The sequence below is a fragment of the Cuculus canorus genome, chromosome 1 (genome assembly GCF_017976375.1).
Source record: "Cuculus canorus isolate bCucCan1 chromosome 1, bCucCan1.pri, whole genome shotgun sequence".
Lineage (NCBI taxonomy): Eukaryota > Metazoa > Chordata > Aves > Cuculiformes > Cuculidae > Cuculus > Cuculus canorus.
The window spans coordinates 15,166,800-15,181,108 of NC_071401.1; the positions used below are offsets into that span (position 1 = coordinate 15,166,800).

Sequence of the window (14,309 nt, forward strand, 5' to 3'; positions counted from 1 at the left end):
GGGTCTCAGCTGAACCACCATGACTTCATCCGAATGTTTTAAAAAGCAATGGAAGTTGCTGAAGAACTCAACTTGCATGTGTAAAACGTGTGGGTAAAATGACATGCAGATGTCTGTCATGTTGTGGCTTCTGCTATTTGGAACAGAGTAATACCTGCTTGTGAAAAAACTGTCACAAACCAGAAATATGCCAACTGTGTACAAATAACGTGTACATTTTAACAGCAAGAAGGACTTTAACTGCAGGACAAAGGCCAAGGTTAAAACAGAATAAAATCAGGTTCTGACAGTGTTCTTACAGTTCTGACCTGTTTCTGCTGAAGTTGCTGCGCTTGGGAACAAGCAGGATCTTACTGCTGCCTGTGTTGAATGAGTTACAGTTGCGCTTGGCTGATTGAGGTTGCCGAGTAATGTTTTGCATGGAAAAAGAACGTGAAGGTGAGTATATTGACATTTTTCATGTAGGTAAAAAGCCCGTGTGGAGTGAACATTCTCCATTGCTCTCCATCACTTGGTCCCAACCCCTGTGGTTGCATTGAGGCAGCTGGTTTTTAGGGGAGCCAAACAGGGGGATGGATATGGAGGGTTAATAACTGTTTTGTGCCCCGCTCAGCTCCCTGAGCACATTCAGGTCCAGCTGGTCAGGCATGTACCTGTGGCAGGATGAGGCTCCGTGCTCAGGGCTTCCCTGAGCAGCACCGCCCTGGTGTGAAGCAGATTTTCCACAGCATTTGGCTGTGGCACAGACCAACACTGGGATAGGAGGTGAGCGCTGAGAGAACCAGGGAGCTTGTATTAGCTTGGCACTCCATTAGTGGAGGCAGTGTTGCTGCTCACCCATGAGTCCTCCTCGTACAACCAGTCAGCGCAGGCAGAGCCCCGTCATGAGCCATGCTCATAGCGGGAAGGAGCAGCCACAGCACTCTCTGCCCTGTTCGTTGCTGGCCAGAACCTCCCTGCATGCCCAGAGGGTACAGCAGTTTTTCTTACAAGTCAGTTTTTGCACAGTGATGGGTGAGCATACTGTGTTTTCCAGGAAGCGCAGAGCCCATCAGTCAGCAGGCATGGTTTTCATGTGCTGTCACGGCAGCGTTGTGGCTGCATCCATGCTTCCAAGCTGGAAGTCATTGCCTGAAAGCTGGAGATTAATCTTGTCACCACACTGAATTTTCCAACCTCAGCAGGGAAAAATGGCTCCAAACAAGTTACAAAATAACGTACATTTTATCTAGGTGGACCAAAGTGTGGGATGCCCCACTCAGCCCCTGGATATACTGCAGACTAAACTTTGAGTAGACTCATGGCCACTCTCTTCCCTGGCAGCTGCAGCTGCAGTGACCTGGCAATCTCACTGAAGGTTGCACAGGGATTTCAAACACCTCCTGGAATTCCTCCATCAGCCTTCATGCTTCCCAGTATGCCCTGGGGCTGGATTTCCTCCTTTAAAAAACAGACACTGGAAAAGGCCAGAGTGACAGGACAGCTCCTTGGCGGCGATATTTGATCTTCTCTCCCATGCTTCTGCCCACCAGCATCCCCAGCTTTCTCGCAGTCCTGCATGGGGCACACCACTGTGGGGGAGCCACAAAGGTAGCTGCTGGGTTCCAGCTCTATGCTGGTGCCCACACAAAACACAGGAGCCTGAAAAGCTACCAGTGGTCTTGAGCAACTCAAGAGTGAAGATAGATATGCTGAACTCAAGCCTGGGCAGTGGGTCTTACTGTAGCTTGCAAAAGGTGCCTTAATTTCTTGCCTCTCTTTCCTCCTCTTTTTGCCTGGTTGATGCAGGGAAAAGAAACAGCAGTGGGTAGTAGCCAGGTCCTGCTGGCACAGGTCAGGATTGTACCACTAACAGGGCTGGGATGGAGAAAAAACATGGCCAGTGCTTGGAGACATGAGTCTTGCTTCATCTCGGGAGCAAAACAACTTTTATTTTAAGGCCATTCTCCCACCAGCTGGACTTGGGGTGTGATTTATCCAGCTGTGGATCCAAGGGACCCCAGCAGTGTCTGTGCTGCATTTACCCCTCTGTTAAACACTAGCCAGAGGGCTGGAGTCCAGCCTCATGGTGGGCTAACGGTGTTCAGCAGGAAAAGCCCCTGTCCTCTCTACAGGGATATGGCATGAGTCCACTGTAACAGAGGGACTCTCCATTCCCAATTCAGCTTCACCCCAGAGCCCCACCAGCTCAAGGATACCTTTATGTTCAGATTCTGGCCCTGTCCCCTGTCTCTGGGGTGCCATCAACAGGAGAGACTAGGAATACAGGAACACACCTAAGGGAACTTCGGTGATGGTGGATGTGTTTCTTATTAGCCATAAGGATCCCTTCCAGGACCTCTGCTTTTGTTGTTTGGGCACAAGGGCCAGGCATCCTCCCATGGTGCAAGGAAGACCAGGAGGCTGCATGATGCCTCCCCTCCACCCTCCAGGATGATGATCATCTATCTCCTTTTCCTGCCCCATCTCCTAAACAACATGGGCCAGTGTTTCTACACGAGGTAGGTGAGATGTCTCTTTTTTTCCTTTGGACAAAGCTGGTCCAGTTTTGACACTGATTTAAGATTATAGGTTTACTGAGCAACACTGGAGCAGCTTTTTGTGACCCCAGAGCAGTGCAGTGGATTCAGGGACTGTAGTTCTACTATAGTCCATCCCACAGACCCAACTCGAAGGTGAGTTCCTCTGCCTCCCTTGGGATAGGGCTGGCTTTATCCTGGATGTTCATGAGAAGCAATTCCCCCCCCCTGTGCTGCCCAGGGTCTAGCACGGCTCTTTGCTGTTTATCAGCCCCAGTGTGCTGAGCTGCCCTGTGCCTGCAGGTCGGATCCCATGGGGCTGCGTACACCATGCCACGAGGGAGAGAGAACAGTGAGGCTCTGGGGACAGCAAATGGAGCCAAGGCCGTGCTCAGGCTCTCAGCATCCACCCAAACATATGGGTTGATCCAGATAGAGATGCAACCGTTCTCCCTTCAGAGCTTCAGCGCTTTATACTGTCCAGCTGTGGTTTGGTGTCCTGGTAAAGCAAGGGGTGTTTCAGGATATAGTACAGCACCTGCACATTCTTCTGTATTCCTAGGAACCAGAGGGAAGATGGTACAATAAAAGCCCTTGCTGCATCTTTCTTAGTCAGAGTGGACCATACTGCTCACCAAATTGCCAAGTCTTTTCTAAGCAGGAGCCCTCTGCTGTCTTCAGTCACCAGCTGGTTCAATAAAATGCAGGTCTTTGTCCCCACTGAGAAGCTCCTCATAGCCTTTGTATCACTCTGGAACCAGTTGGGAGCTTCCTTCCTGCCTCTACTCACTCTTCTCCAGCCTGCCCTCTGCCATGGGTCTCAGCCAGGGTCTGGATGCATCCGCCGCTTCAAAGCAACAAAATAAAGAAAGTCATCGGAGCCCTTTCTTACCAGTCAAGCTGATAGAGTCATCCAGAGCCGGTACTACTGTGTCTATCCCAGGGGCACTGAACCATGCAGCCACCACTTCATCCCATCTGTGTTCAGCAGGACCAGGCACAGAGGAGAGAGGGGCCATCCACATCCTAGTGCAGACTTTTTTTTCCCCCTGATAATCTTAAGGTTCTCAAGGAATTCAAGTCAAAAGCTGTCCTGGCAAGCTCTAGGAGGGTGTTTTCCAGCAGATGCTGTGGGGACCGTGTTGGACTGATGAGCCCCCCTACATGGAGATACTCCCCAACACAGCACAGCCCATGGCATCAGGGAAAATGTGACATTCATTTCTTGTTCTTGGTTGCAACACTCAATTTATGAGTCTTGCTAGTGCTTCCATCCTTAAATCTCTTGCAGCTGAAGGAGGGTTATAACCATTGGCATCCACAGCATGTGCACACCATTCATTCACTTAGGAAAGAAAGATCTATCTATGACAAGCCCACAAGTCCTGAATGCTCATGGCCTGGCCTCACCTGCATCAAGAAGAAGGACGCAATGTCCTCCTCAGGTGGGCCAGGAGGAGGCCTGGAGTCACTTTTCACCTCCCTCAGCTCTGTCCAGCAGGGGTCCCAGGTCTGATGGTGGGCAGCAGCTGGACCAGACGCAGAGCTGCAATATCTCTTACATTCACTGCAGCTGGGAGCGGTTTCCACAGAAAGGTCTGGAAGGAGTTTCCAGAATCAGCAGCTGCTTTGTGACTTCAGGGAGATGTGATGTTACCAAGGGGGGAGGGGGCACAACTGACATCCATGCACACTGCCACAACTGTCCGTGTGGGATCCAGTCTGGCAGCTGGAGGCTGGTCTTTATGGAACAGGGAGGACCAGCGCAACCCTGGTTCCAGGGACACCTTGAGAGCAGCTTCAGTCCCATAGGATCCCTCAACCAAGGCCAATGAGCAGGGCTGAATCTAAAAACTCAGCAATAAACCCTGCCTGGGACAGCAATAACAGGGTGGTTGGACTCCCCAACCTCATCCTGAGCAAAGTATCTCCAGTTTTTCCCACCCTTCGCTCCATCCTTCCAACACTGCTGGGATCCATGTGTCCCATCAGGTCTTCCTATGTTCCCCAGCAAGCTGGTTCCCAGGCAATCCTGTTATGAATGTTGCAGCAAAGGTTTCATCCCTGCCTTAGGCAGAAAAAACCTTGCACTGCCGAGGCACATCCCTGCTTATCCTGCAGGTGGCTTTGAGAGGGATGGAGAGGGGCCACCTCTCTGTGGCTAGGCTCTTCTGTCAGACAAGTTTAATCCCCAGACTGTGCTGGAGGAACTGGGTCAGCAGAGGCAGCTTCTGTGCAGAGGCAGAGGTTGACCAGAGCTGCAGGCAGATGGTGGAGAGCTCATGTCCCACTCCTTCACTAGCAGCACACTCTGGCCTGTGCCAACTAACCCCAGGCTCAGCTCAGAGACGAGAGTGGAAGTCACACGGATTTGTAGGGAGATGGTTGAGCTCTAAAGACATACATTGGACTGAGCTGCTTGCCACCAAGTTCAGAGGAGCGTTCCTGACCTGTTTTATTTACTAGTCTATATGTAGCTTGTGCAGAGATGGACACCATCACAACGTTTCATCAATATTCTTCTGGCTACCTTCAAACATTGCCTATCAAGGCCATAGGCACATTTGGGGTTTATCCCTCCTGCTCAGAAAGCTGCTGCAGGAGGAAACCTAGACCAGCTTCAAGCAAGCTGTTCGTGCAATAACCACTATTTGGGGAGAAAAATTTAGCCTGAGACTGCACTGCTGCAGTCATGGATGGGCTGCAATGGACTTTGATGGGGTCAGGAGCAGCAGCAGAGCATTAACAGCATTTGCAAGAGCAGTGTTGCTCTGCAGAGAACAGCAATGGTTAAAGTACCTCCGTGAAGACCTGGGCCAGAACCAGGCTGACAGGAGTGTCCAAACACTGAAAGACAATGTGGCCCTTGTCCCAGACAACTGACCACAAAGAAGGGACAAAGCAGGATTTCCTCCGTGGAGCCAGGCTCAAACTGCACTGTTCTGGGAGGTGCCGAGAGGGTAGTGTGAAATGTCAGCTCCTTCAGGCACATAAAGAAAGCCACAGGTAAGAGACCTGCCTCATCTGCAATCTGCAAGATAAAATAGCTTGTTGTTTGCTCTAAACACTGAGTCATGCCGGAGGCTGTAGAGTTTCATCTCAACCCTCCATCAAAGCCCAACCCTCCAATGCGTGGGGACCCTGGCACTGGGCAGATATGTACAGTGGGAAGGAGGGAGATGGCATCACTTAACCAGCAATGCCTGAGAGTATTGAGGGCAGAGGCAGTGCTCCTCTCTCCTGCCTGCTGTAGTGAAAGGTCTGGTGCCTCCAATGAGTAAGGAAAAAAGCAAGAAAAAAGTCCTGCCTCTCCACCCTGCTGTCCAAACCCCAGCCTGGCCAGGGTACGGCAGCCAGAAACCAGCTCACCAACAAGGCAATGACCAAAACAAGGTGATGACCCATGGAAACAGCAGCAGAGATCACTCAGCAAGCACGCAGAGCCACCACCACCACATCCCAGGGTGGGTGCCCCTTGCTGAGCCGTGGGAGCTCAGAGCTGTCAGCTTACCCGCCTGGGAAGCAGCATGAGTTAAGCCAGGGCAGGAGCCAAAAGCATCAAGAAGGGGAAGTGAAATGAATGTGTGTTATTTGTCTGGTGGGGCACACTGAGAACCTGGTGTGGCTCAGCAGATAGGTGTAACCTAGCACTAAAACAGCACTAAGTTCTCAATGAGGCATCACCATCTACCAGGGATCTCCAGCAAAGGATCAGTCCAGGGGAGGGTGTTCCTTTACATAGCCCCTTTGCCAACTAAATCCCTGAATGTGGAAGGGTTTAGGCGAGCTGGGTGCAATTCAGCTGCCTAAATAGGCGTCCTATCCTATTTGAGAAATCCTGGCTGACACATCCCCGTGGGCTGGCAGGTGGGCACAGGAGCTGGAGAGAGCCGTGCCCTTCTGCGGTGGCAGCTAAAGGCCAAGGCTGTCCCCCAGGGAAAGTAAGGCTGGGCTCAAGCAGCTGAATCTATACACAAATGTGGAACCACAAGACCCAAATCACCTTGTCGAAGGCCAGGCTATAATGCTTCAGGTCAGAAAAGGGGGCACAAACATCCCTGCATGTGGAAGGAGCTGGCAGAGACTTAAAGGCAGATGGATCTCTTTCCCTGGAGAAGAGAAAGACTTAAAGAGAGGAGGAGGAGGGTGAGCAGAGACACTGCTCCTGAGGCTCTGATGGCAGGAGACACCTCCAGTGAGAGGTTGTTTCATGGTAGCTTGCTTTGTGCTCTGTGTGGCTGTGGGAGCCCTACAGGGAGTTATGTCAAACGCACCAGCATTATGTCAAACCAGTTATGTCAATCATCCAGCACTGAAATGTGTGCGGGCTCGGGATGAAGCAGCTGTGTTCCCAGGGAGCATTGTATGTGCTTGTATGTGTGTGTTATGCTAGAACATGCTGTGAGAACTCAGCATCTCTGAACTCAACCCTTTCCTCAATTTCTAATAAAAATCAAGGTCTTTGGCTTAAAAGACCCAATTTTGAAGAACACCATGTAAATAAAGTGGTGGGGGTGGAAGATGACAGTGCTGAGGATGAATTAACTGCCAGCTCCTGAGTTTCAGTGCCCTCCTGAGCTGCAGAAAACACTTCCCCGTGCAGGGAGGGCACACAGTCACAAGCAAACAGCAACCCGGCTTTTATTTGAAAGTTACCTAAATTTAAGCTCTGGCATTCCTTGGTATGAGAAAATGTGCTCCTGATCTCCTTGTTGAGACAATACTCGCTGCAAGCAGTAGGCACCCAGCGTCCTGGCTGTATCCACAGGCCTATTGAAACTCAGCCAAGAGGCTTGAAGGGAATTTCTTGAGTGCACACTCCAAATCATGGATCAGCCAATGGTTCTTACCAGCAATGGGTGTTCCTGAGAGCCGTAATTAAAAATTACCTCTGCAATGAAACACAAGCAAAGTGAGGGCCTTGAAACTTAGTGCTTGGCCAGCTCCAGCAGTGTTAAGGAGGCTTCTTCTTCCACGGAAGAGGAAATAAATGAGAAACTCCACGATTGCTATCAGTGTGTGCACGTGGCCATCTGTTCATCTCGGCACCTGCAAGGCAAGGGACTGGCCCTCGATCTGACTCCTCACTGGGCTTCCCAGCAGCCGTGCGGAGCCATCTGCGACACCCGCATCGCACCGCCCCATAACCCTTCTTCTCCAAATCCCAAGCACAGGCTCAGTCCTTGGCACAAGCCAGTGTGGACCCTGAAGACCTGTGTCTTCAGTCCCCCGCACCAGCCCAAGGGTGACCTAGCTCTAGTTCGTCTCTTGATGAGGATTTAACAGACAAGGAGACATCCTGGCAGTTTATTGAATTACCCAGGGCTCTGAAGAGCTGCAGTCCTAATGGGATTCCCTAACAATATTCTGCCTTCACATGGAAGTAATAATATCAGCAATGCACTTGCCCAAGGTCACAAGAGGGCTTAGGGCAAGAAACCCAAACCTCCACACTCCAGCCCTGTAGCCTAAACCTCACCCACTCCCCCTCTGCTCTCAGAGACACTGCAGACAATGCACAGTTTCCTCTGGGAATGTCTTGACAAAGCCAGGGCAACAAGACAGACCCAATTCCCACCTCCAGCTGGCAGTACTGGAAGCACCACGGGAACATCAGAAGATCTCTGTGCTGTTCCCAAACCCAGCACAGGCCAGCCGAGGGGCACGTGAGCTACACCAACCTGCTACCCACTCCAGCCAGTGACTACTCTCGCTCAATCATAAAGCTCATATTAAATAGAGGGAGCTGATCCACAGCTTTCCTTGTCCTGCTGCACTGGAATAACAATGAATCTGAGGCAAAGAAGGGAAAATGGAGAAAGCAATTGCCATTTCTCAAATCGGACCTGGAAATCAGCCACCCACCAGGTTTGGCCAGCTTGTGCTTTGCAGAAGACTGTTTGCTTCCATTCGGTCCCATTTGCAGTACTAGAAAGACAAAACAGGGAAGTAGCTGAGTGAATCACAAAGATTTTGGGTTTCATTTTAAGCCTGCTGCTGTGCAACAGCTGACAGAGGCAGCTGCCAGCCCCTGAAAGCTGGTGCCATCCGCTGCCAGGTGCTTCCTTACCAGCAGAGACAAGACAGGCTCACAAAGGTGCTGGGGTGTGACAGATGACTGTCATCCAGTGACAAGACCTCCAGAGCCGGAAACCTTAAACAAGCAGAGCTGCAGATACAAGAAGGCTCATTAATAATTCACTCAAGTAAAGACAGGTGAGAAACACTTCATTTGCAGTCACTGGGGATAGATGTATCCACTAGGAGACTGGGTTGGGACTGTTTTCTTTCTTTAAATAGAAAAACTATATCCTACCTAAAAGCAGCAAAATTGAATCAGTCCAAACTACCATCTAGCTCAGCATCTTATCTCCAACAATGGCAAACAGTGGATACCTTGGCGTGGCAACTAAGCGTGGCTAAGCTATATGTGAAGGGTTTAATTGACAAATAAATAGCACCCCACTCACGTGGATCGGTCTGTCAGTGGCTGCTGAATCTCTGCCCTCTGTTCCTCTCTAGCTGCTGATGACAGCAGATGCTCTGGGTGATCTGGAACTGAGCTGCGATAACACTTCCCTGTCACGCAGCACTGGCCATTAGGTTATTTGGTCTTTCAGTTTGCAAGGGAAGAGCTCTGCTGCCCAAACTGATAAATCCCAGGCCACTCACCACTGCCTTGTCACCCTTGCTGCTCCATCACCCTGCCTGCCTGCCCAGTGCATCCTTCTGACATGCCGGCAGCGCCTCGCCAAGCCGAAGCATTGCATGCAGTGTGTGCTCACTCCCATGAACCTGCCAGGTCCAGAGGCAGGGACCAAAGCCTGTCCAAAGCTCCTGTCAAGTGAAGGATCTTGAGCTGGAACAGATGTCCAGATATCCTCAGGGGATAAATCGTTGTAGGAGAGACTCATACCCTGAGGGAAAGAGAAGAAACAGTCCCCGGGAGCAAAGAACAATCTCTGATGGCTTTCCCAGGTAGACATTAAATATTTACAGGAGACTTTCAGTCATGCTACCAACTGCCCTAAATTGATGCTGTGAGCATCTCTGACTTGCAGGGACTTCAATTACACTGGTGAGACACTGCACCTTGTCAGAAGTGCTCTAGGCTGGTGCCCTACTCATAAGACCACAGCGAGGAGAAAGGTCTCTCCTCAAAGACAGCAAGCCTAGATAAGGCCAGTAGAGCTAAGCCAGAGCCTGAGCTCTCCAAGGCAGGGACTTCAAACTGGAGGGAGAGGACAACCACAGCTATCACCCCAGGCATGGGATTGCTTATTCTTAGGATCCATGTTGTGTCTTTTTTAAAGAAAAAACAAACTGACCCTTTTGCTATGCTAGAAATGCAGCCTATGGGTTGGGTAAACTGCAGAAACTGCCTGGAGAGAAGAAGGATTGCAGAGAAGTAGAGCACAGTGTGAAGGAGGATGGGGACCTGCTGGGGACCACAGAGCATCAGGGAGGTGACCCATGCCACAGGTGACTGACACATTGCAGAGAAAGGATCCTACAGCAAAGGGAGTGGCCCATCACAGGGAAAATGGGAGTTCTGCGGCAAGGGGCTGAGCAGTGGGGACTTTTGAGGGATTGCTGTGCAGGGGGAAACAAGGTCCTTGAGGGACACAACAGAAAGGTCAACCCAGAGTCACAAGGAAGCAAGAAGAGAGAATGACCCTGAGGTTTCAGAGAGCTTACATTGCAGGGACATACGTCAACACCACATGTAGGCTTCTTGTAACAGCTGGCAGGAGATGAATAAGGGCTCAGATCCTTCCCAACCTATTTCCAAATGCAGGAAATCTCTAGCAGTGATTTCCAGATCTCTTAGTCTATTCAAGGAAAGTTCCAGTTCCCACAGTCCTGAAAACTTCCAAAATGGCTCTATAAGGGTGGAAATGTTCCAGTAAGTGAGAAACAGTAGTAAGAGAACAAGCCATGTGTCATCTGGGTCTAGAATGGATCAAAACCAGCAAGAATGAGAGCTCTAGTATTATCAGTGGGCACGTTTGAAAGAAAACACCAGCTTGCTTAAGTATTTGTCCATACAAAACATGATGTCTCACCAGCATGTTCCTTAGACATCTGGTCTGCATTCATGCATTTTCTCCCACCCCTAATTGGATTATTGTTTGATGCCACTGATAATACGTTTAGCTTATTTGTTTTGCTAGTTATAAATGGATTTCCTTTTTATTTCTTCAAACTAACTGAGCCCATGACACTGGATTTAGAGTCACCTCTCAGTTCTACCATTATCCTTCAGAGCCTTTAGGACAAGTCATCTCATTATTCCATGCTTCTATATATTAAATGAGGATTTTCCTTGTAAAGAGCTTTGTTTGCTAATAATGAAACCGATACCAGAGCAGCGCACAATTATCATAACAATAAAGGGAATTAGTGCAAGAACTTCAGTTCATCAACAGGAAGGAAGCAATTCTGCAAAGAATTGCTGCAGGTGTATCTAAATCTCTTTGTAAAACTCTAGACCTGTGTTCAGACAAGCACAAGCTTCCCTGGGTTGAAAAGCAGTATCTATTTTTTGGTAATGCAATCCCTTACCTAGTGTCAGCAGGTTCTCAGCAGCCTTTATAACAGCAATACAATCAAACTTCCCAAAATCATCCTCTTTGTCCTGAAAAATGTAAAGAAAAAAACCCAAACATTCCACACCAGCCCTAAACTGATCTGAAACAACTGGATTTCTCCTTTTTTCAGAGTCTGTGTATAAGGCACAGCTGCCTCAGTGACCAACATCCAGAAGACTTGGGATTAGCTGAGCCCCAAAGCAAAGTCCCCTCTTGTGTCCTCACTGCTGACGTTCCTCCCCTGCATGAGAGGCAGGGCTCCTTGGCCATATCTCATACCTACCTGTCACCCACCAAACACCCTGCATTCATCACAGTACCAGGAGGGAACCCTAAAAAGACACTAAAAACCTATCAAAACCCTATTGCAAGTTAGTCATGAAGCTAAATAAAAGTCAGTTCTAAGGCTGAAATTGAACTCCCGTTGTAGTTGAGTTGAACAGTGTTTTGTGCAGGGATGTAAGTGGGGAAGGGGCTACATCTGATGAAGATCAAGTGATTTTGGTTATGAAGACACAATCCAAAAGGACAAATCATCCAAGCCTGTTCAAAGCTGGCCTGGATTGTGGAGAGGAGAGAGAAGTTAGTATGGAGATGGGGAGGGAGAGACAGCTACGGAGTCCATCCGGCAGCAGGATCTCCCCAGCACCACACAGCGCTATCAGAAAGTTTAAGCAATAACAGAGGAAGTCTGCATGCACCAGAAGTAGCTTATCTAGGACATTGTCTTCAGTATTTTATTCCAAGGAAGCAGACTCTGGGGGCTTTCTCCTCTGCTGTGGTGTTTTCCTGGTAGTCCCTTTCTCAGTCAGAGCCTCTGGAGTAGCTCTGCATGTCAGAATCCAGTGCCCAGACCCCGGCACAATGATGAACTGAGGCAGAGGAGACAGAATGGTGAGCACGCAACCCTCAAAACACGCCCTTCTCAAAGCAGCTGCACTCTGCCTGGTGTTTCAGACCGGTAGTGAAATCTTCATTTTAAGATGCCCTATACGTGGAAATACTGAACTATAAAATGATAAGTGACCATGAGTTTAAGACAGGAATATGAAAGCTACAGCCAGGGCATGGAAGAGGAGAAACAAGCTACTTTATAGATTCTAATGGAGCCATAGGTTGCAGATACAGAAATATGGGCTGGAAGAGCTTTTTGGAGATCTCTAATCCAATCTCTCACCCAAAGTGGGACCATTAGCAATATCTGATCAGTCAGTTGTGGCTTTGTCTAGCAATTCCATTACCTCCCAGACTTACCTGTCTTAGAGCTGCACCTCCTCCCAGCAAAGTTACTCCTAACATCCAACCTAAACCTCCCAAGGTGAAATTTTTGGCCTTGTTATACCATTTGCCACCAATAAGAGGAGTTTGTAGCTTCAAGTAGTCTTAAACTCTTGGCCAGATTAAAAAAAAAAAACGAACAGCTCAGCACCCTCAGCCTCTCCTAGAATGTTTTGTGCTCAAGAACCCTGATGAGCCTAGTAGACCTCTCCACCACTTCTCAAAAGCTAGAAGACATTTCTGCCTTTCTAAGCATTTCATAGATGTGACTCTTAAAGCCCAGAGAAAAAAGAAAAGCTCTAGAACAGAAGAGCTGGTGGAGAACCACACTTTGCCATCCACACACCAGCCTGAAGCCTCCCTCCTGCCAGCACATAGAAATGGCTGCCAGAGCAATCATTTAGTGTGTGCCCTAGACATCCTTCCCTCTTCATTTTAACAAAGTTTTTAATTATTTTAAGACTTCCTGGGCACTGTTTTAAGTTCTATTATCAACTGTTATCTGTGTTATCAGCTGTGATGTTGATACAGCAAACCACAGCTCAATGTACTCTCTATCTGGCCCAACAATAGAATGGATTGTGGGCCTGCCCCCATAGTCATGACATTTTTCTGCAGGGCAACTTTGCCAGCAGTACTCCAAGTGTCACCTTCCTTACTCACATGCAAAATGTTCCTGGCAGGGAAGCAGTTAACTGCATAGTTGTTTCCATTACCCTTTTTATATAGCCCTGTTGTATAGCCATCCTGACTGCAGTGTTCCTGGAGTGACTGGGAAGCAGATAGAGGGGTTAAAATGTTCATTGGCTCTAACATCACTTTGCTTTAAACAGCTCTTTCTAAGGGTAGTCACAAATTGTTACCACCTTGTAGGCAAAGGAACACTGTCAGGGCCACATGAGGAGGCACCACCTCTTAAAATTGAGAAGTAAATGAGGTGACCGGACCATGTGCATTATTTTCCAGCTCAAGACAGCAAAATGTAGGCACGAGCATGTACATGAGTCAGACGGTTTGTACAATGACTCAAGATTTCTGTTTTACACCCCCCCATTCCTTTTTCTCCTACCCTCTCCTTTCCCTTGTTGCTTGTGGACCTGCCAGGAAAAGAACGACACAGGTCACTACTCCCTAAACTTCAGAAATAAACTTCAAAGGTGCTGCATCGCTCTCGCCCCTTGGTCCTGTGGCAGGACATGGCCTCCCAGTGCCATCTGATGGCGTCTCCACACTTGGACACCACTATGACATATTACAGCACAGTTGGACTACAGTGTTCCCACATGGTGCCAGTATCTGGGGTAGCTGCAACAGGCGCACACCATCCTCATGCACCTATATAAGCGGGAGGGCAGCCATGTGCAACGTTGGCAGCTGCCAGGTGCTTCACCACCGCGCAGCGATGCTCAGTGTGATGTGGATGCTGGCACTGGCGGTAAACTGAGACGGCAGCAGCACAGGGCACATCAGGACACCCCGCTCCCGCACACACTCCCACTCATCCTGCCATGTAACACACACTCACCTTCACAAACACTGAATGCGCAGTCATCACTGTCTCTCCTTCTCCATCTCTTCCAGGCTTTACTCTTCCTTTTTCAGGAAGGTAACTGTATGCTAAGAGACACATAGAGGGCTTTATATCCGAGTTACATTTGGTTGAGTAAAAGTTACAGTCCATATGCAGAAAGAGGCTGATTGTCTTGCCTGGCTTATGCCTTTAGAACTGGTTTTGATGCACTGCTGGGTATTTTGGAAGTCTGGTGAAGCTGGATAAATTACCCTTTTCTTTATTTTTTCCTTTCTTTTTAACAAATCCATTTCTTTGCATGGGCTGCAATGCTTTTGCCACCTTGTTTCACCAACTGATTTGGTGCTAGCTTCAGAGTAGCACGTCTGGTCATTCGGCATGCTTTTCCTT

General features: G+C 49.0%; 1 protein-coding gene across 1 annotated transcript; it reads right to left on the reverse strand.

Moving 5' to 3' along the window:
- Positions 1–3: 3 nt before the first annotated feature.
- On the reverse strand, positions 4–13,289 carry XRRA1 (X-ray radiation resistance associated 1). The gene is given in 20 exon segments (XM_054050903.1): positions 4–1,456; positions 2,277–2,313; positions 2,315–2,403; positions 2,988–3,077; positions 3,205–3,366; positions 3,920–4,009; positions 4,012–4,122; positions 4,125–4,177; positions 4,635–4,750; positions 5,458–5,550; positions 6,523–6,635; positions 7,366–7,410; positions 8,257–8,447; positions 8,590–8,688; positions 9,305–9,388; positions 9,390–9,428; positions 10,286–10,403; positions 11,085–11,157; positions 11,812–11,982; positions 12,980–13,289. Coding segments are annotated over 20 exon segments (2,157 nt in total). The 5' UTR covers positions 13,205–13,289; the 3' UTR covers positions 4–1,298.
- Positions 13,290–14,309: the final 1,020 nt, after the last annotated feature.